Raw genomic sequence first — 25,090 nt, 5'->3', positions numbered from 1 at the left:
TAAAATGTAAATTGTATTTTGATTTAGGGTGACAAAGGTGAACGAGGTTTTCCAGGACCTCCAGGAAGAGTAAGTAAAATAAATTTGTGTTTTATTTTAAACTTAAATGAAAATACAAAATTTGTGAAAGTCGAACTGCTCAAACAATGAGGAAAAAAAGAGAGACTATGCATGTTCTGATCTCATTCTAATCAGTCATGTTCTCATTTTTTCTTAATGGAAACAAAAGTTGGATACAGTTCTTTTAATTATGTTTGAAATTTGGGAAAAGAGCTCTCAAAGAATATGAATTTCAAATGTTTTGGACTATGAAAATTATAGGCATTGTTAATCAATACAAAGTATCCGAGAGAGTTTAAAAGAGTAAGTCTGTCAGCTTTACAGTCTGTAATTTTTTTTAACACTTGAAATAAAAAATGGGATTAGTCAGCAACAAATAGATCATTGATGGTGCTCCTTCCCCAACATGGGGGAAAATTCTCAACACCTGCTAATTTGATTTGAAAAATTGTACATACTTCCTGAATATTTTATTGTAAATGTTAGTATCCTATATGTCAAGCTCAGATCAGTGTTAGCAGAAATTGCCCAAACAGAATATATTAAAATTAAATGTAATACAAACCTAATGGGTCAGTGCTTAGACCATGCTGAGGTTTCTTGGCATCATTCTTGTTCAAAAAGGTGCTATAAAGCTCTCCACTTAATCCTACTACTGATATGAAGGAATTTTGGTAGAGTGGGAAATATTTATTTTCTCTGATAATTCCTCAGCAGCTACAACCCTCTCACAGCAGTTGTTGTGTATCGCTGAAATAGCAAGTATAACCAAAACTGCTCAAAATTGTTATTACAAAACAAGATGGCCTCTGTACCATCAGGTCAAGATGGGGGAGATACAAATGAGGGCACAGGTGTGTGTTTCTAGTGGCCTAGTCTTTGTCCTGTGATTCAGGTTATAGATACTGGACCAGTAGATACCTTTGGTCAAAAAGGAGAGCCTGGAGTTTCAGGTTTGCCTGGACTGAAAGGTCAAAAAGGTGAAAAAGGTATGTGTTTTGTCTTGTCTTTTTGACTGAGTCATGCTTTTAGTTTTCTTATTAAAGGAAATTAAAATTGCACTATCTGTGAGCTCAGGAGCTCATTATATGACAGTGAAATGTTCCAGTTATTTATTTCATTGCTTTCAGGTTATTACATTTTGTTGTAGTTTGTAGGATGCTTCTTCTCATCATAAATAAGACTGCCTTTCAGTTATAGACTGGAAGAGGATAAACTGGGATCTGTTTTGATGGCAGTTAAATAATCCAGTGAGATTATTTAAGAAAGATGGAGATCAACACAAGCACAAAGAGGGTAATAATGCAGAGAATCTTGAGACTCCTTTAAAAAAGTCAGTAGCTAAATTTTAATCTTAAAGTTGGCTTGCATAATTTATGAAATTCTTCAGTAAACAGAGAAAATCAAGCATTCCCTTTCCCATTTTCCCCATTACAGACCTTACCCTATTGAAGAAAGATCAGTGGAAAAGATGGCACACAGCAGAGCCTTTTCCCTATATGTATTGTTTGCAGTTATCTATAGATTATTTAACTCAACCTTTGATTCAGGGCATACTAGCTTGTAACATGTACTTAAATAATATGTGCTAAACGTTCACTGATGTTGGCATTGCTGACTTCATTGTCTCATTGAAAACCTCTCTTTCTAAAGGTTTCCCAGGTATACAAGGAATGCCAGGACCTCCAGGTATGAATTTATTATGGCCACTGATTTTGTTCACATTTTTCCTGTGTTCTTCTTGGGTGAAGAGTCTTGAGAGATGTTCTCCTTAAGCTGCTGCCAGCTACTGCCTGACTTACGGAACACCCAGGCAGTGACCTCTCCGGGGGTCTAATCATCCCCCTAGACCCCTCCTGTAGATTGCTTTTCTCCTGTCTCTGGTGTGATCCAGCCTTGCTCTTTGTGTAGAGCCCTGATAACTTTCTGCTGAAATTGAAGAAGTAGTGTGCACAGGTCATCAGAGATAGCCCAGAGAGTACGGCTCCATTGGGCAAGAAGAGTTGAAAAATGTGAATACGTGCATGGGTATGTGCATATGTACCTATGTATGTATACGCACATGTAGATAATTTGTTTTGCTCTCACTTCAACTCTGTATGTGTTTGCATAAATATAATAAGACAAGGTTTGCAGGGAGAAATAATAACATTTATTAGATCAAAGTCATTCCTGAAGGCTTCCTGCTTTTTCCTGACTGTAACTTGATCTAATAAAAGTTATTTCTTTTGCCTGCAAATGTTGCCTTTTTCATAGTCTTAACATCTTCACATCTATGACAACACTGCTATTATGTATATATGTACACGTACATGTGTTTGAACTAAACCACGATACTTGCTTTTTAGAAATTAAGCAAATCATGTGTGGAAACCTGACTCTGGCACATCCTGCAGTGATACTACTATTACCTCCTTTGCTTGCATTTTCTATCTTGACAGTGAGCTAAACATGAAATTAATGTAAGCCAGTGTCAGATAGTTTCCAGGAAATTTTTCACAGTTTAGGGATGAGATACTATATACTGCAGGCTGTAATAGTCCCTAAAGAATTCTGTGTGACAAGACAAGAAGAATGGTAGCTCTTAGTCTGTCATCACCCTACCGAAATTGAGATTTGTGTGACTTTCATTGTTCCTGCAATGTTGCAGAAGGCTCAAAATGGTTTAGCGATCAAGTCTAGTGATTAGTTGTGAACTGAAATAACTCACTGAAGTATGAAGACCTGTGTGACTGTGCAAATACCTAAAAGGATATCTTAAGTAGTTTTTTTTCTAGCCGTTTAACTGCTTCTCTTTATTGGCTGTTGTTTGCTTATTATTCCTACAAACGGATTTGGTTTTAGCATTCCTGAAATGTGCTAGCAGTGTTGAATATTTATTTACTGAAGTTCTTAGACATGCTGTCCCTTCCTAGGTGTGTTTAAGATTTGGTTTATTATGAAATAAGGAAGTGTGTAATAGTTTCTAAGTGTAATAGCTAAACTAACTCCTGTGTTGCCACTATTTACTACCCAGCAAGAGTTGATTCCACTAAATCTCAGAAAGGCACTTAGTACAGATTAAGTGTGTTTGTCTAGGGACCTAACTGAAGTGAGTAACTCTGAGCTGTAGTGCATATATAACCTCAATTTTGTATAAATCACCAATACTAAAAATACAGTCCCTTTTTTATTTTGCACTAACATTTCTCCATTTCTCTCTGAAACCTAATGGAAGCTAATATGTTGATAATGTTACTGTCTTTTCACTTGTCACTCTTTTCATGTATGTTTTACTCTGTCCAAAGGTCGACCACTTCCAGACAGGGTAGGATCACCTGGTGTCCCTGGAGAGAGAGGTGAAAAAGGTGAAAAGGGTTCTCCGGGATTCTCTTTACCTGGACCCCCTGGAAGAGATGGTTTCCCAGGTGCCCCAGGGTTGCCGGGCCCACCAGGTCCTCCAGGCAAAACAGGTAGGTAAAGCACTGGGTTGCTTTTCACAATAATGTACATTGCATGCACATAAAAAAGAAAAAAGAGACAAGATTATAAAAGCTATAATCAGAATGCATCTACATTGTGGAAGAAACATACCTGAGTTGTTAAGAGACCGAGTAAAAGCTGTTCCGTGACGCAGCAACCCTCTTGTTTCCTTACTGGGACAAGGATTCTTTGCGAAATAAATGTTTTTAAAATTTCTTTAAAAGTTCATTGTGGACTGTTACAACATAACCAAATAACTGACCTTAATACACATTAGTTTCCTCTGTGTCCTAATGTGCCAACCTAGAGATATTTGTAGATTTTCAATTAAAAAAATAACAGATACTAATATTGTTCTTAGCATAAAAGGTAGCTGTTCAATATCACAATTTACAAGTCCACAGTACCAATCGATGTAACAGATCGAACAGGTGTAAGCACTGCAGACTGAGATACTAGTCTGCCAAAAGTTTTTATTGTAAAAGGAAATTATCTTACAGAATGGGGTCAACACATGCTTCATAGACGTAAATGAAAAGCTAGTAATGTTGTGACAAATACATAATAATATTGGTCGTAATGATAACAACATTATACAGCTATGTGTAATCAGATTCTGATAAAGCATTTTTAAAGACAAAAATGTTTTGGTTTTGCTCTGCAGTGAAGCAATGAAAAAAGTGCATATGAAAGTGGTCTATGCTTAACAGCTCCTTACCACTGATGTTTTAACTCTTCTGTTGAAGGAAAACTTTTGTTATAGGTGATACTGATATTGTGAGTTAAATTGTGATTTCAACATAAAGAATGATATACCTATTACAGTAGTTCAGGTACTAAACTATTGAGCATTATTCTCTATGGAATTCCTAACCAAAAATATGCTGTTCAAAAACAATTGAAGATGCCTAGTTGTTGCTGTGTTTGCTGATGAAGCAGTACAAAATCCAGCACCTAGAACATGGAATTAAATAGCCAGATCTTACCTTGCCCTAAAAATAAGAGCAATTCCTGTTTTCCATACAACATGTTTCTGTCCTTGCTTAATTCTGCTCCTTCCCCAGACACTTCTTTAGCTTTCTTCAAGCGCATAATGGGAAACAATTTGTTTTCATTTAACTGTTGTTTGCCAAACTTCACATTAACATTTTGACTACTGGCTTTGGCCAAAATGATGTCATATAGTATTGGGTCAGAACAAGCACAATTTGTATTCTCGTATCAAGCCTGCTAAATATTCTCATTTGTTACCTATTTCAGTTCCTAACATATGAAGTTTCTTGTTTTCAGGAAGCTTGATCAGTGTGAAGAAGTTAAATAGATGTTAACAAGCTGCTCTTGACCTAGAAAGTTTCCTAAAACATTGGAAACAAAAGTCAGGGTAAAAAAACTCTACTTAATTAATTTCTTCAGGACGTCAATATTCTCCATTCTTTTCAGGGTCAAACCACCAATTTTTCACCCATAGCACCTTTCTTAACCAAAGCTTAAAATACAAGTAGATTTTATGTGAAAGTTGTTTGTAACCTTATTATGGCAGAACCTGTCTTTTCTCTGTAATTCTCAGGGTTTCTTAAGCAGTATATATGGAATAGATACATTCCTAGATAGATATAGCTATTCATAGATACATTGATCTGGGGCATTCATAAATGCATGCCTATAATGGAAACTTGCACTTGTCAAACAATATTCTTTATTGTATTTCCATTGCAGATGGAATTGATCAATGCCAGCAGGGAGAACCTGGTGCACCAGGTAGTCCTGGACTTCCAGGAAGAGATGGATTTCCAGGAGAGATGGGAGAGAAAGGTAATACTATTTTAAAGTGATTGCTTTGTAGTGCTCTATACTCTCAAGCTTGGCTATGTAAAGAGGCTGAGCAAGTTAGGCTGGATCCAGGAAAAGTGTACTTACAGTTAGTTAAACAAATAGTTCATGGACGTGGAAGATGTCTTGAATCTCTGGTGAGTAGAAGAAGGATATTGGGTATTGAGTTGTGTGACACAAACTTCACTTACATTTCACTTAGCCTACACATTGCTGGGAAGTGATAAGGGACGGTGCAGGGCTGAAAGAGGAGTTGGGAAGAAAGAAAGGGTTGAGGATAGCCCCATTAAGTGTAAATTGAGCTGTTCATGGCAATTTAAGATGTGAATTCTGAGATGAAGAATTAGAGAGGGGCAGATGAGTTGGGAGTAGAAATGGGTTATGAATCATTGCCATGACTATAATTGAAGCTAAAATTGTAACACCTATAAATAGGACTGTCAACTGTGTGTTATAGCAGCATTGAATAAATGGACATATAAAAAAATGAGCTGCAGTCATTTACATGATGGTTGATCCTTCCTAATCTCATTCTGCTCACTGCTTTTCTAAAACTGCAGAATTGCAGTGACTATAGAGATTCTCCTTTTTCTGCTTTAATCTTTTTATTTCTTCTATACCCAGTGTATATTTCTTTTCTTCTTTTTGATCCTCTTCAGCCTGTTCCCTTTTAACTGTTCTGTTAAACATTATCCCTAGGATAAGACTTAAGTTGATTTTCATGCCATTCCTTTAAAAATTTTAAGGAATTTTGAATATCAGTTAGCTGATAAATTCTCATTGAAGCATGTAATTAGAAGTAGCACATTTATTTTTATTCTTTCAATATGAAGTGTATTAAATTGACATTTGCCCCTGAATCCACCTGCTTGCAGTTGTCTTAAATCTTTTCATTGTTATTTGTTACTTCTGCTGGGGTTTTTTTTCAGGTGACAAAGGTGAATCCTGTGCCTTATGTGATAAAGTAGGACCTCCTGGACTTCCAGGACCACAGGGGCCACCAGGTCCAGCAGGTAAGAACTCATTAACTACCTGAGAATTAACTATGTAGGCTAAAATATAAACATGCAGCATATATGATGAAATTACTTTTTGTCCCGCTAATCAAATTGTTTGTGAAACTAATGAAAGGACGATGCAATATTCCTATTTTTGGCCTGATTCCAAATTTCTGATCCAATCAACAAGAATTACCAAGGAAGCAGAAATTGCCCACAGCGGAGGGTCTTTGCAAACTGTGGCCCAAATATTTTCACAGAAGATTGTGAAAGTGAAAAATAATGTGGGAAGCATTTGCCATATGTGCCCAGGCTTGGCAGTGGCCCATATATATATCTTCCCAATCCTAGCATTAAATGATGAGGCCAAAAAAACCAGTTATTTTTCTGCTACCATATGAGAGAAGTGCCACATGCAAACAGTGATATAGTACCGGATGTTTGTTCTAGTGGCTGTTAAGAAAAATGAATACGGTTTAGATAGTTTCAAGACTGCGGTGGGTTGTATGATAGGTCTAAATAGTAAGGTGAGCTCATTCCTAAGTCAAATGAATCATCAACTTCTGAGTTTATGAATGTGGACACATATAGTACATGAGCACATGAATCCAGACAACTTCAATGACTTTAGCAGGATTATGTTGATATAACTGGGGATGGAATGAGACACTTTGAGAAGGATCACAAAGAATTCACATACAATGAACTATTTGTAAAAGCATGTAATAAACAGAATTGTATTTTTGTCTCTCTGATAAGGTTTTCCAGGACAATCAGGTTTCAAGGGTGACAGAGGCTTACCTGGACTTGATGGCCTTCCGGGGGTACCTGTAAGTAATGCCTTGCCAAATGCTATCTGTCCTGTGAGGCATGTGATCAAAAAGCATGTGATGATCAGCGTGGTTGTGTAATAGTTCTGTTTAAAAACAGACCAGCCCAGTGATATGATAAAATTAAGGAACTATGCTTAGCAAAATAAACTAGAGCTATGAGAGGAAGAAAGAGCTGTCAGAAATGGGTTCTGTGTTTGCCCATCATATGAACTCAGCAGGACACATGACCTTCTGGCTGAGCAACCTAAGCAGTGGAGTTGGGTAAAAAGTAGGATTTTGCAGGAAACGCAGGTCTGCTCTGACCTCCTCATGAATCGTTCCAATAACTCTGCTGTTGTGTACATATATTGAGAGAGAGACAGTGCCATCTAGTGTAGTGTAAGCAATCTAATATTAGCACGCAATATACTTTGGCAGTTTGTCTGAATTTTGGGAAATGTGTGCAGCATATTCCATAAAACATAATTAGCAGGAAAGCTAAGTAGTTTTGAAGAAATGAAGGAAGGCTGTGAAAGTGGATAGTATCCTGATAATATGATCACAACAAATTATGCTGACGCAGTGCAACACGACTCTCGGTAAGGCCGGATATCAGAAGCAGAACAGCTATAAGCATAGCACTTGTCTAAAATGTAACACAAATTACTCCTCGATGAGCAGTGTACTAGCACGTTTGATCTTTTCAGAGGTGACTTCAGTGTTCCTACATACACTGTGATATGCTGTCAAGACCTACCTTAGCATGCATGTTCCTGTAGTATAACATGGATTTTGACACCATTCCTAACATAAGCAGACTGAGTTTGTCAGAGTTTTTCCAGACGTTTTTCCCAAAGCTGTTTTCTCCTTCCAGCTGATCACTTTTGGCAACATAACTTCTCAGTGACATTCATGTCCACTAGCTTTAACACACACTGGAGTTATGCAGGCTCCCTCTATCACCAGTGGTGAGAGAGAGGCACCTTCAGAAGTTAAACCAACCCACCTGTAAGAATTCCTTACTCAAGGAATCTATTTCTCTCCCTTGAGTATAAATAAAGGCTAGATACCTGAATTCAGCCAGTGAAAGCTAGCTGGGATGGGGAGTGCATTCTCTATTTCCACTGTGATAAATAAGATGGTATTACTCAGCGACTGAATTAACTATAATATCAATGGGATCCATGAAAGACACAGTGGAGAAAAATAAAAGACATCATAGCGTATTTAAGCATTTTTCATGTCTGGCATTTGTTCTCAGGACATGCTTTGCCACACCTTTGTATTTTCCTGTTATTGCCTCTTAAGTTCTGTTCATGTCTTTCATCAGACAAGGACTGGCTGCTGTTCTGAATGCTTTTAAGCTTGTTTTGCTCCACAAAGTTCAGCCAGGTGGTGATCCAGCATACCGTTTAGCTTGGAAAAACTACATAGAGGCCAGCCTCGCAAGCTCATGTTGTTGAGAGCCATACCAGAGCATCATGCCAGGACCCACCAAAGCTAATGGAAAGATTACCTTTGACCATGTTCTGGTTCAGGTTTAAGTGGAGGGCACACATCAGACATAAGCAGTGGACATTGCCCATGAAGTTTGTGCTTTTCTACCCTAGTGAGTAGCTCTGATTCACTGGAAATGAGAGAGACTGTTCCTATGAGGAAAGTTCATCTGAGTCCCAGAAAATGTGTAGGGAAAAATTGGAATTCTGGAAATCCTATGGGTATATTATTAGGTAGATAATTTCTTCCCAGGAGAGCTTCAAAACTCTTTTCTGAGCATGTGCATAGTATTCTGGTAGTACCAACTGACTGTGATCGTTAGTTGTACAAAATCAGTGAATGTTAGTAATGAAGGGAAACATATATTTGTGTCAGCTAAATATCATAAATAAACTACCCAGGGAGAAGCTTTCAGCCTTCAGTTAGCCTTAACTCTTGTGCAAATAACGTTTGAGTTTTGTGTAAGATAATTAATTTAATTTTGTAGACAATCTATATATTCGATTAATATTACAGTTCATTTAAATTTAATCAATTAAATAAGCAATTTAAACCTATAAGTTTGACTGAGTTTGTCTTTGCATACTGGAAGTGTGTTATTTTCCTGTGCTAGTACTACTTCTGCTGGTATTGTAAATTATCATGGAAGTGTAGAGATACTTTTGTTGCGTTTGCATCAGGGAAATAAGTTCCACAGTGTTACAGAATTCATCATTTAAAGGTTCAGGCAGACACTATAACTCTGAAAATGCCTTTTTAAAAAGCCCCATTTACCTTGATGCTGATGTATAAATATGTATAACTGAAATCCAGTGGGTAGTCTATTGAAAATTCAGAGTAGTTCTTTGGTGTCATGGCCTGCAGTTCTTGTGTGAGTGGTGTAAGTTTATATGCACCATCTAAAATGATATACCCATGATATGATAAGTAACAAAATGGTCAAGACAAGAAGATTTGCATTAATTCCTTATTCACACTGCTGTATCCTGGAAAATATTCTCATTTGACCTCGTCAATTGAAAACTTAATGGTTTACTTGATTTGGGTCTAGTCTTTAATTTCTGAAGATTTGTTTTCTTTTGTGTTAGTTGAAAGGTTGGTAGAGCAACTGATGACATCTGAATTTATGAAATTGCAGGGACCCCCTGGCACTCCAGGACTTATGGGCAGCCCTGGGGCAAAAGGAGAACCAGGAGATTTTTCTTATGATTCTATCCTGAAAGGTGAAAAGGGAGAACCTGGTTTCCCAGGACAACCAGGTGCTCCTGGAAGAGAAGGAAGACCAGGAAAAGATGGATTGCCAGGTCTCCAGGGTCCAAAAGGAGCATCGGTATGTGTGTTTCTTTATGTTTACATATTGTCCTACTGTGTGTTTATTTATGTTTACATACTGTCCTATATATTCTGTCTTTCAGATCAGATTTCACATGCTTTTATGCCCTGTATATGCTTTATGTTTATTGGCCTTATTCGTTGTTCCACTTCTTGTCATTACCTTGCGTAGTTCATTCTTCCTTAGAGGAAGGCTCCAGTTTCCCTGGAACTAGTGAGGAGGATGGTCCTTCAACAACAGACTATTTCAGAGTTATATTTTGACTTTTTCTTTTTGCATGTCATGCAAATAAGTGATCTGACTCAGATGTATTCAGCATGGCTTTTAGGACTTTTAGGACTGTAGAGCAAGGTTACTTCCCCACAAAGTTGTGGGCATGGACAATAGTTTTGTTCCTTTCTCCCTTTCTCACAGCTTGATGGTGAGAACTAGTGTGGATGATTTAGCTGATACCTGGCGATGACTGAAGGAATGCCGTTATCTAAGTAGAGATTGTTAAGACAAGATTCAGCTCTGTTCTAGCACGCTTCTCTTCTTGTGGAAACTAATGCTTCAAAGTCTTGCACTGATAGAGAGTTCAGCTGATATGGATGTGGAGCTGAATGTGGAGCTCACATCTGCTCCCAGATCCACCACTGGGAACATAGCCTACATGGTCCAGTTAGCTGCATTGCACACTAGATATGAGTTCCATGTCCTATTCCATGTGGAACTCAGTTCTATTTTCATTGAACTCAGTGATGAAAAATCCACATTCTTCAGCCTTACAGATACATGTGCTAAATCAAAGTTATGAAATATTCAAAGAGAAAGGATGACATGTTGTATCTTGCCAATCAGGCAAGAAGTACACTTATACTTTCCAAAAATTAGGGTACGGCTGGCTTGAAAGGAGAACGCGGTCCCCCTGGCCAACCTGGATTCCCTGGAGTACGTGGTGAAAGAGGTTTTCCTGGCCCTCCTGGGATAGGCGCTGCAGGGTTACCTGGTGACAAAGGAGACAGAGGCTTAGCTGGAATCCCAGGTTCACCAGGCCTTCCAGGTAAGGCTATCGTATGCTTTAAAAAAAAAAAAAAAAAATTAAAAAAAATTGTGCCCTTTAAGTGGTACAACTTAGAGGATCACCGGAATTTAAGATTGAAATAAAAAGACTTTCTAATTTAAATCAGTGTTTGCTTTCAACAGTATAATTGCAAATCTTTGAGGGTGATTTTCTTGAAGAGTTTGTTAGGCCCAACAGGGTGGTTTAGGTTCATCCTATGAAACTTCTACAAAAAAACTTCGTAACAAGTCAGTTGTAATGGTATGGATGGACTAGTATTGCTGGCTAGGTGAAACTCCCTTGTTTAATTTCATCAGTTCCTGTACTTAATACATCTTTACCTTCACAGGAGCAAAAGGCGAAGCAGGACGAACTGTACCGCTACCCGGACCTCCTGGGGCGGATGGCCTTCCTGGGCCACCTGGTTTCCCTGGACCCCAAGGTACGGTACAGTAGCCTGTTAATCTTTGTCTGATGATCATAATGGCTCTGTTCCCCAGAAGCTAGCCTTCGTATTAATATTTGTCTTGTTTTGCCTTGCAAAGGTGACAAAGGGAATCCTGGGCTTCCAGGTAGACCCGGCCCGCCAGGAGAAAAAGGTGCTGTTGGGCAGCCAGGCATAGGGTTCCCTGGACCTCCAGGACCCAAAGGTAAGATAAAGTTATCCATCTAACAGAGCTGGTGTAACTGGAGTGTGGATGGAGGCCTGCGCTATCATCCGTCATGGCTGCATGACATTTGGGAGGTGCAGCTGAAGAACGTCCCTTGCGAAAGTCCACCGGCACCACCATAAGCACACTTTCAATGCACACTTGCTTTGTGCAGTGATCTGGTGCAGGTACAGACAGTGTCAAAGCTACTGCCAGAATAGAAAGGGATACAGTACATCTCACATGGTAGCAACTGAGGTTGCTGAGAGATGAGGTGACCTTTCTGAGAGATGAAGCACTGTGGGTGGTTGGTCAAAAAAACATGCTGACGTAACTATAGCATTTTGGGGCCAGAGCTAGCATCTCTGCTGTGTCCCAGGCAGCTGAGAGTGGTTTGGTTAGAATACCAGCTTACTCAGCATAAGTTCAGTCTTCCCTGCATGGCCATTGTCAGGGTATGCACAGAGCTTAGAGGGAGTCTAAATGTTAATATTCTAGTTTGGGATTTTCGGGAGATGTATTTCATAGTGCTGCTACTCATTTAGAACTAGACGACTGAGCTTTCAGCAGCCACCTCAATCCCCAAAATTCTTTTGTGTTTTCGTTATTATTTCATTTATTATGATTCCACACACCAGTGAACTGGGAGGGTCAGAAAGACTTAATAAGGAGAAAGGGCAAATCTTTACCTGTGACCACCTCTAGTTCCTCCAAGACTGGTGTGGGACGAGCCTGAACAGAAGAGGCCCATTGCATCTGGAAGAGGATTGCTGTATGCTCTTTGATGCCAGCAAGAAAGGAATGGCATATCAAATACATTTCTTTCAAGGACCGTTCCTTGAATTCAGCTCTGCCCAATGACTTCCCTGGGGCTTAGTCTAAAAGGTGGATTTCCCAATCCCTGAGACCTTTGCTGGGGAGAGGAGCTTCATCTCAATTTATTGAGCATGTGCAGGTGTTGAGTGAGTGCTATCTTTAAGCAATTTGCAGAATGTTTTACGTATTTCTTCCTGCATTCCCAAGGCACAGTGCATGGGCCAGCCGTGGCATAGAAGCCTTCTGTGTGCAACCCACAGCAGGATGCATAGCAGGACATGCCACATGACATATACTAAACAAAAGGTGTTGATTCAGAGATGGATTTTGTGCATCCCTCAGTCTGATGCCCCACACATTAAGTTGCCTTTTCTGAAGAAGACTTTGGGAACCCAGTTTTGCAGACAGGATGTTTCTCAGTGACATGAACCCACAAGGCTATTTATTTAAGAGGAGACGCTCAGCATTTATTTCTTCTGGATAGTTGTTTCTCATCAGAAGCCAAATGCTGCACGAAGCTCAGCATTTGAATCTCTGTTGAGACATTTGGGCGCTGGCATCCTTAGAAGTTTGACATAAAAGACTACACAGACCTTTTTAAACACGTCCCTGTGAGGATGTGAATAGTTCAGTTAGAGTCTTGAAGAAACAGCAAGGACTCTTACAGGCAGAGACAGTAATGATGTAAGGGGTTTTTTTTGTTTTATAGGTTTCCAAGGTCAGTCTGGCTCTCCTGGTCTGCCGGGGACTCCGGGAAGCCGTGGCCTGGATGGTTTGCCAGGTGCACCAGGTTTACAAGGTCAAAAAGTAGGTGTCAACTGCTGATACTGTTATCTGTGACCACCCATGTTAACAGAAGTGTGTGCAAAGATCCCGCTCTTTAAAAACAAAAAAGTTGGCCAAACCATCTTTCTTCTTATGTTTCCCACTATGCACACAAAGGAACAGAGTAGAAGGATGAATGCTTGACGTTAATGCTAAGGGGCTTATGGCTCTCCCCAGAAGTCACGTATAGCGCTCTGCCTCCGAGTGATTTAAATAATACAGTCGGTGAATGAATTCTTGGTTTTGATGTGTTGATTCCCAATCTGTTGTGTTTCTTTGGCTAGGGTGAACCTGGTGTGGGTCTCCCTGGCCCTAAGGGGTTGCCAGGCCCCCCAGGCCCAGCTGGCATCCCTGGAGAAAAGGGAAATCCCGGACTGCCTGGCTTACGTGGAGAGCAAGGCTTCCCGGGTGTCCCGGGACAGCAAGGATTCAGAGGTAACGTCGCCTGAAAAAGACAGCTCTGTATTTCTATTTCTTGTTTAAAGTCGCTCCCCTGTAGGTGCAGAAAAAAAGTCTACTCACCACCGAGATACCCTACTGATCCCTCAGGGTATTGCCCTTCTTCCTTCCCCTCGTTTTCTCCTACCAACCACCAGGAGCAAATGCTAGCAGCAAAGCAGCCCTTCCTCCGAGCCCAGGCAGGCGGTGTTAGAGGCTGAAATGAGGTCTTTGTTGGCCACGTGCTTCCAAAACGCCTTGTCTAGCATCTTCAGCCAACGTCGGAGGACACTCAGCCCATGTCTCTGTCTCCCCGCAGGCAACCCCGGCCTCCCAGGACTGCAAGGCTCGCAGGGCCCTCCGGGCGCGCCGGGGCTGGGCCCCCAGGGACTGCCGGGACCCGCCGGGCAGCCGGGACCCCAGGGACCGCCAGGTGAGAGGAAAATGCTCCCACCACCGTGCTTCAGAGCAGACTTCTGGCATAAATGGATGTTGGCGTTGGTCCCAGCGTTGCTGGCAAAGCGTTTTGTGGTGCGAGGTCGGTGGGGGTGCACGGGGAGGCGTGTCGGCGGGCCGCCTCGGTCTGGGACAAAACGCAGGGCGAGGCCTCCTGAGGGAACGCCGGCCATTTTCTTCCGTCTCCTCAGGTCCTTGGTGGGTAGTATATATAGGGTCAAAGCCTCACTTAGAAAATGAGGACTATTTCTGCTGTCTGGCTTCGAGCATTCTTCATGCCATGTAATTTCTGAACCACAGGTGGACATTATCAGATATTCTTGTTAACGGTGTTCCCCGTGCTCCGTTAAGGACTAATCCTGTATCTTCTGTTTCTCCTAGGATTTCCTGGAATAAAAGGAGAAAGGGGCTTCCCTGGTATCCCAGGTCTAGATATGCCAGGACCAAAAGGCGATAAAGGTAGCCAGGGCCAGCCGGGAGTACCAGGGTCTGTGGGGTTACCCGGCCTGCCGGGTCCGCAGGGGACCATTGGACAGAAAGGATCGGCAGGTAAACGTCTTTTCCCTCGGAAACCAGCATCTTTGACAACTGTTTTATTAAGCTGTGGTAGCATGCCCTTTCACTCGGTTAGGAACTGATCCATCAAAGAGTCCAAGCTTGGGAAACCACACGGGCCGATGTCAGTAAAGCAGCTCTGTGCATGTGTAACTGAACTGCTACTCAAGTCCTTTGGTGGATCAAATCCAGCGACTTGCAGGAACTAGCCTTTAGCCTGTAATAATGAAAGGGGATTATTCTGCACAGTTTCAGTGACAGAATGTGGTTTTAATAATGCCTTTGTTAATGACAGCACTGTTTACTGTCATAGGAAGTTTTAAGAATCTGTCAAAAACCCATTACAAAGGGTGTTTTATTCTGGTTTTCATAACACTGTTTTTACTGTTGTTTTCTCTGTCAGGCTATTTTAGATTAATCACCTTCTTTGTCCCATTTGTCCTTTAGTAGTGCAATTCCTAGTATGATAGGGAGTAAATAACTCCATTTCTTGTACTTCTTTATACTGCTTGCTTTATTTCTGTTACTCACTTTTTCACTTTGGTTTCAGGAGCCAAAGGAGAAATGGGAGTTATGGGAACTCCTGGATTGCCAGGAACTCCTGGACCAGTTGGAGATCGAGGGTTGCCTGGTGAAAAAGGTAAGAGAGAGATTTTCTCAAAAGCAAAATTGTAAAATCTATCTTTTTCCCAACAGAAGACAAGTCTGGAAATAACCAAATATAAGGAGTATGCTTGGCCTAAGGAATGTTTTATGTCAAGTAACTTCCCTGTAAGTTAGAAATAGTGTAATTTAGAAAGCCATATCCTAGGACCAGTCATGTATTTGGGCACTGAGCCAGGATTTTTGATCTGTTCTTCAACAACGTATGGGTTTGCTAGGTGCAAGGATGCCATAGATATTACTCCAAGAAAAACACTGTGTTTGAAATTATAAAAAGCCAGCAGGAAGGTCTTAATTAAATCCTTCAAATAATGCCCTGTATTACTGCCAAACTCCTATCCCTATTGTTTTGAGAGTCTAAAATTAATGGCTATGAAGCAAGAAAAATATGTCAACTTTTTTGACAGAGCTATTGTGAAGTCCTGGTATAAAAAACCTTCATATTACATAAATGAGATGTTCCAGAGCATGGCATTCAGTGCTCAAAATTTGAATAAATAGCTAATTGTATTTTTTGTTGTCTACTACATATTTTTGAAAAGTTTTATATGCCATTATAATATTCTGTGCTATCCCTCTATAGGTAGCCAAGGTTTCAAAGGTATAGTTGGACCTCAGGGTGATCCTGGTGTCAAAGGAGATAAAGGTGAAGCTGGTCTCCCAGGAAAACCTGGAACGATGGACACTATGGACATGGTTAGTCTCAAAGGACAAAAAGGAGATCCAGGAGAAAAAGGTAACTTTAATCTCTAACTGTGGATAAGTGTAATTAACACTCATATACTGTTAAGCAGCAGTGCTTTTCAGTTCAGTTGTATCTTAGTTTTAGACAACAGTTTTTAAAATAATATTAAAGAATTTCACACAGCAAATGCAGATATTTTTCCAGTGTCTTTCAACTCCATAGAAACAAAGATTAATCACAAACAGAAGGGGTTTTGGTTGGATGGAGGAGGTTCAATTTGCCCTTATAAAATCCATTTTACCTCTTACCAGAAGACTCTCAAAAGAAAAGGAATTTTAAAAGTAGAAACTAGGGCTTGCCAGAAGAGAATAGCTGTCTTTCCTGTAAAACATATAGTGGAAACACTGTTGTGGCCATGAAGACCAACGGATACTGTAAGAAAAAGTAGGCAGCCTTTTTTGGCACACATGTATGCCACTGATACCAAGAGATCAACTTATGTCAGTTTAGAAACATCTGGAAATATGCAGGAGAAAGGCAATCAGCTTTCTACTTAGAAACTTAATGGTGGTAGAGATAGTAGGTTTTTTATACAACGCATTCTTCTTGGATTTTTATTTTTACTGCTACATGAAAATTTTGTTGTTTAAGATCATTCTCCTGTTTTTCTTTTCAAAGAAAACATAGTGTATGTTTCATATATTTTTATTATTTGTCCTTTCTTTATTAAGATTTACTTTTTATTAAAAAATCTCATAAGAGTTTTTAAGTAAATGATAACAGGTTTAGCTGAAATAGAATTGTAGGGCTTAGAAGAGAGCTGCCGAGATCGCATAGTTTTTCCATTTCCCTGAACCAAATCCTTCAGCCTTTCATTGGATATCACGTTTTCTGAAATAATTATCATTCTTGTTAGCCTTTCTGACTTCCCCCCAGTTTGGCTGCATCCTTGTTAGAGTGCATTTTGCTGAAACAAGTGAAGTACTTAACTCAGGCCATGCTAGAATGAAATTTCCCTTTCTTGAAACAACAACCGACTCAGTTTGTGATTAGCTATAATCCTTAGTCCTTCACTTCTGGACTGCTGCCCATGCCGTCGTTTTTCATTTCATATGCATGCTTTTGACTTCTCCTTACCACATATGTGGTGTATTACACTTTGAATTTCATGATGTTGATTTTCAACCTTTACTCCAACTCTTCAAAACCCTTCTGCAGTCTAATCCTGTCCTCTTTTCAAGCCTTTTCATTTTATTGTCATCTGTACGTTTCATCAGTGTATTCTCTGTTGGGCCCAGGACAGAGCACTTGCGACTACTTTCCAGTTTGACAGTGAATCACCAGTAACTATACCATGTTATATTTGAACTGTGGGAACAGGAGAGTTGCCCAGATTAGGTACCTCTTATCTCCATGTCCTGACTGCTTGTCAGAATGAGACCTGGGCTCCTGTGTCCTGGTTGGGTCTCGGAGAAACCTAGGCATGTGGATAGGCAGTGCCTCCCAGCTTGGACAGCCAGGGACTGCAGGGGAGGGGAGGAGCGAGTGTAGAGTGTATCTGCCTCCAAGCTGAGAAGCGGCTTCTGAGAGCACTTTTGTATTTGCTGAGGCTCCCAGCCTATAAAGATTTAATCTAGATTAATTTTTCTCATTTGTTTCTGATCTTGATACATATGGTGGCATGGAAAGCTTTAAAACAAATCCACATAGGTTGTTTTTCATTACTTTCTTATCTACTCTTCACCTGTGGGTTGACTGACTGATAATTAGTTTTATCTCCTTTCCAGAAATCCAAATTAGGCACACTGGTTACATGCATATAAAGAAGCCTTTGCTGAGAAATTCAAATGGTTTATTTCTTTGGTTTCTAACTTCTTCATCAATCCAGCACTAATAATGCATGCTTGCAAACTTGTATGCTCTACCTTTTCCTGACCACACACAGTCTACAGATTGGCCTGGCTCACACAGCCTGGACAGGTAGGTTCCAAACAGACCCCTGCCTGCAAATTTCTGCTGTTATTCTGCCCATCTCATCCTCTTCAACTCAAAGATACTTAGTACCAGCAGAGAAAAATAACCTAATTATACTCCATAACTTTGCTGATCTGTTAGCTGCCTTCATCTCTGTAGACTTGAATATCACAGTAATGTTTTAAAAAGCTTCTAAAATACAAACTGCAGAGAAGACACAGTATTTTTCTGGGAGATTGTCAGTGGTGTTTAATGAAAAAATTTGGTATCGGACATCTTGGGATGTTTTTAATAAGATCCACTTACTTAAAAACATTCAGCGAGCTATCTTCAGTAACTTGTTGTCCTGCACCTATATGCAACACTAACAGAAAGAGTTATGACCAAAAAGCTTGGACCTTAAAGCTGGAGAAGAGGCACACCACAGAATAAGAGGTGGAGCCTTCTGGAATGATGAAGATGCTTTAACATTAGATAGAACTGAGGAAACAGCGAATTTCTGGCTGTGAACTGGTTGTTCACATGTACCTTTTTAGACAGCAGAACAGTCAAATCAATCATTTCTGTTATACCTGATATTGTCTGGCACTTCTGAAGTAACTCATTAATCTAACTCAAACACATGTTCATTTGCAATTTCTTTTAAAGATATAACTTGCCTTGAAATTTGCACAGACACCTGTAAAATTGTAATAGTTTGCAGCCTTTCCCTAGCCCTGATTTACTGACTGGAGAGTTGTGTTTTACTCAAGTGTGACTCTACTGTACAATGTACGAAGCTTGAATTCAGCCATTTCGTTGTTCAGCAGAGAGAAGCAACAGTGATCAAAAATTAACTAGAAGGATTATTACATGGCATTACAGTAAATTTTGATAAAACTGATCTCACTGTGTTTGTTTTCTTGGTGTCCAGGGGACCATGGAGCAACAGGAGAAAAAGGGTTACGTGGGGAATATGGAGAACCAGGAATTCCAGGGAGGGATGGTGAACCTGGTACTCCAGGACATCCAGGTATGTCTGAAGCTAGCAACAGAGAGACTGTTCAGCGGTATTTTAAACCTCATTGACTAATGGGACTCCTAATTTCTCTGCTGTCCGTAGGACCAAAAGGTGATCAGGGCCCCCCAGGGTTCCCAGGGGATCCAGGAATTCCAGGACAAAAAGGATCGGTTGGTGAAATGGGTTTGCCAGGTACTGATTGCTGGGAATTTTTCATTATTTTTTCCTCAAGTTAATATAGAACATTATGAGACACCTGTATGGAGTATTTGTTGGTGTAGATCTACTGAACGGTTGCACTATTTGCAGTGTCTGAACTTCAGGCTTTTGGGACATTGCTTTCTCAATCCTCTTGTGGTATACAAATAATAGGATGGTTTCCTAAGTTTCTACATACAAATCCTTTAGCTGGATGTGTAGGATTTGTGTATTTGTTGCAGACAGGCAGTTTTTCAAGTGATACCTTTTGTCTGTCTGTGTCTGTCTGCTAGTGTGTGAACTGCATTAAGGTTCTTGTGTATTTTCCCCCTTCTAAAAAGTTTGGTGAGTTGCTGTGTACTGCATGTTAATTACAAACTGTAGTGGTCTGGGAAGAGTGTTGTTGTGGAGGGGATTGGTAAAGAATAGAATGGGGAAGAACCTGTATCTCAACACAGAAACTTTGTCTCCATTCAGATGGCCTTGTGCCTAGCATATTTAGGAAATCAAAGGTGAAAGACTGAAATGATAAAGGGGGACAGAAAAATTTGCTACTGCAGAGTCCCTTTCTCACTGTGGTCCTGTTAGAAATTATTCAAATCAACATAAACTTTTATTCAAATCATATTTTTAGCAAGAGTTCTGTTTGCTCTGAATCCAAGATTACAACCTTCTATGAGGAGAGCTTATCTTCCCATAAAAAGTCCTATTTAGAGAGTGAATATCAAAAGTTAATTTACAGGCTATTTTAGTGAGTTACATTACTTTTCTAGCTCTGAATAGCTAAGGCAACACTGAAAAATCATTGTCAACACTGCCAGGGTACACTAGTTCTGATACACCTATTTTTCCTTTTCACTTGCTAGGAACACCTGGAGAAAAGGGTCTGCCAGGAGTACCGGGTTCACCAGGCACACCAGGGTTTCCTGGGCAGAAAGGTGAAAAAGGAGACAAAGGAGCACCAGGTTTTCCTGGAACTGGCTTTCCAGGGTCTCCTGGTGAGAAGGTATTTACACCCCTAAGGATTTAATTGTCTGTCTACCAAGTAACTCATTTGAAAAGATGCTGATGGCCTTTTAAGCTATTTTATTATATTTTTTATTATGCTCATTTAAATACCTGATAAAAAACTTGAAAGGTGTGCATATGTGCAGGTTTAGATGCATTCTATTTGGTGGGACCATTAGGTCCAGGGTTCTTATTTATCCTGTCTCTCCAGAATAGGCTAATTTACAGTGCTAGAAATGTGAGGTAAGGGAATAACTTTTAAAAATACTAAGTAAATAAAGTGAAAAGGGCTTCTTACAAACAGAGCAAATAATCACACTGAAATAGTGTTACTGTACTTTTACAGAGATACTGGGAAGCTGGAAAAAACTATAAAATGCTCAGATATTACTGAAAAAAGAACTGTATTATTACTGTGTGTAAAGTTAATTTAATCTCTAATAGGATTCTCATTTGTTTCACATTCCTTTTCCTAGCTATACAATAACAGTAATCATGAATTTATGAGTAAAAATTGTAAAAAAAACCCTTACTAATCTGGTAGCACACTTGCTGAAGACTTGACAAAAGATTTTTTTGAAGATTATTAAGTGTAATAAGTAACTTAAGAGGCTAATTTGGAAAAGACTTTGTAAAAACCATTATAAAAATGCATAGAAAACTACTCATTTTCATATGTAGGTATTAAGCAATTCCTATAAAAGTCAGTAATTCTGATAGTGGAACTTAATGGCAAATTTAATCCTAAATTACTTTGTTTCTAAATGGAAAAAGAATGAAATTCTTTATAAGTATGATGGATAAGAGGGGTGACATCTAGCATTGCAAATGGAAAAAGCTGTTTCAGAATTAATGTGTGGATTTTATAATGTGTGCTGCTTCTTCTAGGGAGAACCAGGAAGAACGGGTAGTCCAGGTTTATCTGGAGATAAGGGTGAAAAGGGTAGTGCAGGAATTCCTGGAATGCCGGGTGCCCCAGGTCCCAAAGGATCCCCTGGCATGGCAGGATTTCCAGGCAAGTGTTTATGCTTAAATAAAACAGAAATTGCAGTGAAAAGTTAATGTGAAACTTACACCAAATATCCTGCATGTAAACCCATGTTGTCTTCCTTTCTTTAGGGAGCCCTGGCCGCCAGGGAGAAAAGGGTGAAAAAGGACTTCCTGGCTTAAGTGGCATTCCAGGTTTAAAAGGAGAACCAGGTAAAAAAGAAATACAAAACACTAAATGCTACTTAAAGTATTGTTCACCTGCAGGCAGTGGCTAAAACAAATACCGTGGCATTCTACATTCATTTTGGCTCAGATATTTCCTGGTACATTTGTTCATTTCATAAGCAAAAACAGACAGTGCTGTTTCCCAGGTAAATCTGAGTCAGTGTAGTGTGGGGCTAATACTACTTTTGCACTGTTTGTGGAAGAGATTTTACCACCTTCCACAAGACTGGTTGTTGCTACAGCCATTAGTTCTGTGGTTTCTGAGTTCATTTAAAAACAATAAAGTGATCCATGGGCCCAAACCTGAATCACCACATTAGCATCATTACACAGATGTTAAAGAGGAACTATTTTGCTGTTGTGAGTAGAACAACATTTTTTAACTTGGAGCCTTGTGTTCTTAGTTTACTGGCTGCAGGACACATCTCATTGGACAATGGGCTGTGCTATTCACAAGCCTTTGCTGGAGTTCCTGCACTCTAAACTCACTAAGATTCATGATAATTAGCTATGTCAAAATCTGTAATACTTGAGCCCTGTCTCACACTGATTTAATTCAGAAGTAACCTCAGCAAAAAGTCACACTGAAGTCATCATGCAGTATCTACTTGGTCTCTGTGGGAGCAAAAGAATAAGTAAAGCTTTTCTTTAGAGGAAAAAAACATGTAAAAAAAAAAGACTGATGATTCATAGGTGACATGAAAATGGCAATGATTTTTCAGGTGAACCTGGCGTTCCGGGTCCTGCTGGTTCCATTGGACAGAAGGGTGAACGAGGTTATGATGGGATTCCAGGTGCAGCTGGTGCAAAGGGTGAACAAGGTACTGTGATTGTCATGTTAAGTTTATGGGGTACAAAAATGCACAGAGACAGGCTACACAAGAGTAGCTGGTAAAGGGGTGTGCTCGGTTTGAGGTACTTTGGATGGAACCCTAGAAAATAAAGTTAGTATAGTGTCTTGCAAACTACTATCATCCATCATTGCAAAGCTGATCATTTGGATGAACAACTGTGTTTAATCAGTGTAATCTTGAAAGAACTTCTTTCACAAGAGCTGGCAATACTTTAAAGAATTGGCATGTTTTGGAATTAATTTCAGTCTGCAACTTAGCTGTGAAATAATGGAGCGGGCTTGCCTTTTCTTAGGGTAGGATTTTCAGTCATACAAGACCAATTATGCTAGATACAATACCAATACATAAAAAAGACAGTCTCTGCCTTGAAGAACTTTTGCATAAACCATTTATTTAGATTTTGTATTTGCTTAATAGAGTTTTGTTCATTACAGTTTAAATTTAAGTGCTGTCTCATCTTCTAATTTTTTGCTGCCTTTATATTACAGGTATTCCAGGTAGAGGACTTCCAGGATTTCCCGGTGCAAAGGGAGATAAAGGTAAGACACTTCTTTAAACAAGCAGCAAACCTCCTTCCCAACATACTATAAACTTAATTCTGGAATTCAGACATACTTTGTACTTCATTCTTTTACATGCTATACCTTTTCAGAGCAGGCAGAAACTCTGAGAGGCTCAAATACTAATTTCTGTTACAGTGGCAGCATCTTGGACATGAGTTAGATATGCCCTAAAATAGGTAATTATTCATAGTGTGGAATTTACTGCAAGCTGTGCTGTGATGAGGTAATATAAATAACTCCTGTATTTGTGTGCTGTGCTTTTGACTCCAAGTATTTCTGTTTTCCTACTAATTTTGCAAGAATCAAAGTCTAGTGAGGCTTTGTGCACCAGACAGCTAAAGATAGTAGTTTCATGGCCAGGTTACTGCAGTATTTTTTTTCACCTGAGTCTGTTGTGCAGCCCAGGTGCAATTTTATTCATTGCTAAAATAGTTATTCTCTATAGCTCAGTAGAGCATGTCTAAGCTATGCACAGGAGCATGGTGCAGAGATGCAAAGCATAGCAGAGACCTGATGAGATCTTACTGAAAATTGTTATTACCTGGACTCAGGACTTAGTAGCTTGGGTACAAGCACATAGCTATCACAATTTCAAGCACACTTGTGATCTTCACAAAGTGTGTCACTACACTGTGCTGTGAGAAGGGCTTGATTGGCTTGAGTCAGTGCTTGTTCAAGGTGACTGTAATGCACCATGCTCCGTTTTATGAAATAAGTATGTTCTAGACACTAGACTGCAATAGATACAGTAGTGAAGAAATATCAGGCTGCTGCTGATAAAGGAAACTGTGTACAATTAAAGGATTTTCAATTTTAAACTTCCAGAAAACAAAAAAAAGATTCAACTAGTCCATCTATGAAATTAACACAGCATGGCAGATTTTGAAGAACTTGCATAGCTTGAAGTACCAGTGCCCTACCTCACTCATTCATTCTATAAATACAGGAAACTTGTGTGGACAATCAAAACTGCTAAACCAGAATTGTAGAATAACTTCTATTTACAATCTCAGAGTAATTAACAGTCATTAACTGCTGAGAAAGCCCTAATGTTAGAGAAATAACTTTAATAAACAAATTTTCTAATCATAGCTCAGTAAGGCATGTAGAATGCTAGATTATGAGAGCACTTCTCTCACTTTACCCATGTCTCTCATTTTGCCAGCACAGCTCATTTAAAAATATCTGGGTTTAGACTTAATAGATATCTAACTGACATCGTTTGTGTTCCAAATGTATTGTAGTTCCAAAGAAACAAGTCCAGGATTTAAAGACCCTGTTCTGTTTAGGCAAAGAGCCAGCGATAGTGTTCTTTATACATCTTATTTCTCTTATTATTGTACTTATACCAGCTAATCTATATTCTTTTTGCTCAATCATGATCTAAAATTCAACTGAATTGCACATGTTAACTATTCGTACAAGCCTGAAAGTAAGCACTAAGTGTCTAAGTCTAGATCTTAGTAAACAAAAAATTCCAGTTTTCTCCAGGAGCAACTCCTTTTGTGCTTAGTCAAGCAAAACATCCATTACTCAGCTATGACAATAATTGCAATGGAGTAAGGGTTTGGGGACTTCATATTCCTTGTGGAAGGACTGACAGAGAGATGCTGAATGTTCATCTATTTTTAGAGTGAATTAAAATAGCCCAGTGATCAGTTTAGCTAAGGAAAGATATGTCAGTCAAACTACTCTTTTCCTCATACTTTATGTCATAATGTGGAGAATGATGCAGTTTTCCTAAAGTTTTTCATTTTTACACAAATGTATAAAGACAAGGTCAATATTTTCTTAAGGAATAAATCTTACTCTGAGTGGATAATAAGGCAGAAGGTTTCAGTGATTGTGACCCTTTCTCTAATCATGTTTTGGGGGTTGTTTCAAATCTTAGGTGTGAAAGGTGATGTGGGTTTCCCGGGATCCCCCGGAAGTCCGGGGATCCCAGGCCTGAAAGGAGAACCAGGATATGCTGGTCCGCCCGGCCCTAAGGGCAGCCAAGGTCTCCCTGGACTACCAGGAAGTGCAATTGAGGGCCCTAAAGGAGACAGAGGACCCCAAGGCCAACCTGGCCTTCCAGGTAATTCTTTATCTGTAGGATTAATGTACTGCTGTTAATCAAAGCTCACCTAATTAATTAATAATATCATCAATATTGC

At 39.6% G+C, this 25,090-nt stretch overlaps 1 protein-coding gene across 2 annotated transcripts in view; it reads left to right on the top strand.

Annotated features, from left to right (window-relative positions):
* The window catches only part of COL4A1 (collagen type IV alpha 1 chain), a 123,406-nt gene that overhangs the window by 80,655 nt on the left and 17,661 nt on the right, over positions 1–25,090 (top strand). Inside the window, exons 18-42 of one of the 2 annotated variants that reach the window (XM_075057593.1) lie at positions 28–69; positions 956–1,049; positions 1,714–1,749; positions 3,348–3,512; positions 5,239–5,334; positions 6,282–6,365; positions 7,110–7,180; positions 9,798–9,989; positions 10,866–11,034; positions 11,384–11,476; positions 11,580–11,684; positions 13,210–13,307; positions 13,610–13,760; positions 14,083–14,196; positions 14,601–14,768; positions 15,325–15,414; positions 16,021–16,173; positions 19,010–19,108; positions 19,199–19,288; positions 20,161–20,300; positions 21,191–21,317; positions 21,422–21,502; positions 22,240–22,338; positions 22,860–22,910; positions 24,826–25,011. In XM_075057593.1, the coding sequence (XP_074913694.1) occupies positions 28–69; positions 956–1,049; positions 1,714–1,749; positions 3,348–3,512; positions 5,239–5,334; positions 6,282–6,365; positions 7,110–7,180; positions 9,798–9,989; positions 10,866–11,034; positions 11,384–11,476; positions 11,580–11,684; positions 13,210–13,307; positions 13,610–13,760; positions 14,083–14,196; positions 14,601–14,768; positions 15,325–15,414; positions 16,021–16,173; positions 19,010–19,108; positions 19,199–19,288; positions 20,161–20,300; positions 21,191–21,317; positions 21,422–21,502; positions 22,240–22,338; positions 22,860–22,910; positions 24,826–25,011 (2,794 nt within the window). Of the gene's footprint in view, positions 1–27; positions 70–955; positions 1,050–1,713; positions 1,750–3,347; positions 3,513–5,238; positions 5,335–6,281; positions 6,366–7,109; positions 7,181–9,797; positions 9,990–10,865; positions 11,035–11,383; positions 11,477–11,579; positions 11,685–13,209; positions 13,308–13,609; positions 13,761–14,082; positions 14,197–14,600; positions 14,769–15,324; positions 15,415–16,020; positions 16,174–19,009; positions 19,109–19,198; positions 19,289–20,160; positions 20,301–21,190; positions 21,322–21,421; positions 21,503–22,239; positions 22,339–22,859; positions 22,911–24,825; positions 25,012–25,090 lie in introns of both variants that reach the window. The other variant, XM_075057595.1, reaches the window with a different exon arrangement.

Source organism: Buteo buteo, chromosome 25 (assembly GCF_964188355.1).
Source record: "Buteo buteo chromosome 25, bButBut1.hap1.1, whole genome shotgun sequence".
Classification (NCBI taxonomy): Eukaryota; Metazoa; Chordata; class Aves; order Accipitriformes; family Accipitridae; genus Buteo; species Buteo buteo.
The sequence above is the reverse complement of the archived record's forward strand: the minus strand, read 5'-3'. Positions and strand labels throughout refer to the sequence as shown.